General features: G+C 58.3%; 1 protein-coding gene across 1 annotated transcript in view; it reads left to right on the top strand.

The window, feature by feature from the left end:
- The first annotated feature begins 18 nt into the window (after positions 1-18).
- Positions 19-1,742, top strand: part of MYD88 (myeloid differentiation primary response 88) — a 6,125-nt gene continuing 4,401 nt past the window's right edge. The window contains exon 1 of the mRNA XM_014530280.1: positions 19-243. Within this exon, the coding sequence (XP_014385766.1) occupies positions 19-243 (225 nt within the window). The remainder of the gene's footprint in view (positions 244-1,742) is intronic.

Below are 1,742 nucleotides of genomic sequence, written 5' to 3'. Positions count from 1 at the left end.
GTCGGGCCGGCCGTTCAGATGGCCCAGGACCACCTGCAGTCTCCGCATCGTGCCGCTCGGCCCCATAGACCCCTCCACCCGGCCCGGTACCGAGGGCCGGAACCAAAAGACGGTCGCCAGCGAAACCGCGACACCGGACCTTTGCCCTCCAAGCCTAAGCACCGCCCACTGCCCACCGCCCGCGGGACGGCCACGCCCTTTCTCCTCAAAGTCCCGCCCACCACCGCCGTAGCCAACCAGAAGGCGAGTCTGCCTGAAGGCCCGCCCCTGCCTTAACGAAACCACCTATAACAGGGGGGGTCTTTCCACTCAAAGCTCCGCCTTCCGTAGCCCCGCCCAGAAATGCAGCCACACGCTGGTTGCCAGACCGGAGGCGGGGCTCCAGGAGGCCTCTCGGTAGCGTGCAAAGGCCCCGCCGCTGCCGGGCTCCTTCCCCCACTGCCCCGCCCACTGCCCGCCCCCAGGGCTCCTTGTTCGGGATGGAAGCCCGGAATCCAATCCCTCTTTCCCGTTCCTAGTCTTCTCCGCTGGCTCCGGGGTCCCAGCACCTAAACAATTCTGAGCCGCCCCAGAGCCCTGCCCCGACGTGCGTGGGCTTCTCCTGGGATGCCTTTCGAGAAGACTGAGCGAATTTGGGATTGTGAGGCGGCCAGAGAATGGATTTTACAAAGGCGCGGAGATGTGACCAGCTCCTATCTGGAGAGAGAGCACCATACACGTCTTTAAATGACCAATTTTACAGTCATTTGGGATGATTTGATTGGTGCCCACCAAAACCACTTGGCTGGGGTCTCCACCAAGGCAGGTAGCCGTGGTGCCTGCATGCTTGGCACTTAGTAAGTGACCCATAAATACCTATAGAATGAACGAATGGATGCATGAACGAATGACCCAGAGCTCCCCAGGTCAGGACTGAGTCTCCCCCAACCCTACAGGGCTAAGCCAGGTGCCCCCTTGACTCCCAATGGCAATGTGTTTCCCTGGAGCAAAGATTTCAACCTTTTTCATCTCAGGACACACATCATTACCAACATTCTGGGGCACAACAAAAACTGTATTATATTTTCTGCCCATCTGGCAAAAAAAACCATATTGGAATAATTTTGATTCATTTATCCCGGTCGGCTATCGTTGCGCTGACTGTTGTCTTTGGTTGGTTGTTTGTTGTTTTACAATCTAGTGAAAAAGAGGCCAGTGCCCCCTATTGAATAATCAGGTATTGCATGTTTTAAGAATTCTTATGGCACAGCAGTGTGCTTCCTGCCGCACACGGTTGAAAATTGCTGCTCTAGAGAGTAGTACTGTTTCCCCCACACACCAAAGGCCAGGGCGCCCTGTCACCCCAACCCCCAACCCGGGAGGGTAGGATTATGCCCCCCACCTCTACCTCTGAGTGGACAGCCCTGGACTCCCCACACTCCTATGGACAGGACGGTGCGTTCCCAAGAGATGGGCACACACAACCCTTGCCTCCTTCCCACCACCCTCGAGGGCAGGACCGCGCGAACCCCTCAGAGCCCCAGTTGGGAAGATATGACTCCACCAGGTCCCCACCAGGAGCCCCAGTTGGGAAGATATGACTCCACCAGAGAGCAAGGGCCCCCCCGTTTCGTACAAACCCCTAAGGAGGATCCGCGTTCCCCTCACCACCACCCCCCATCCCCCGCCCCGCACCAGGACCCCGGGCACAGGTCGGTGGGCCTCCCCAGACCTCCAAAGGCAGGGGCTCAGTTTCCTCATCC

This window comes from Myotis brandtii, unplaced genomic scaffold (genome assembly GCF_000412655.1).
Source record: "Myotis brandtii unplaced genomic scaffold, ASM41265v1 scaffold731, whole genome shotgun sequence".
Lineage (NCBI taxonomy): Eukaryota > Metazoa > Chordata > Mammalia > Chiroptera > Vespertilionidae > Myotis > Myotis brandtii.
Note: the sequence above shows the minus strand (reverse complement) of the source record. Positions and strands in the feature narration are given on the sequence as shown.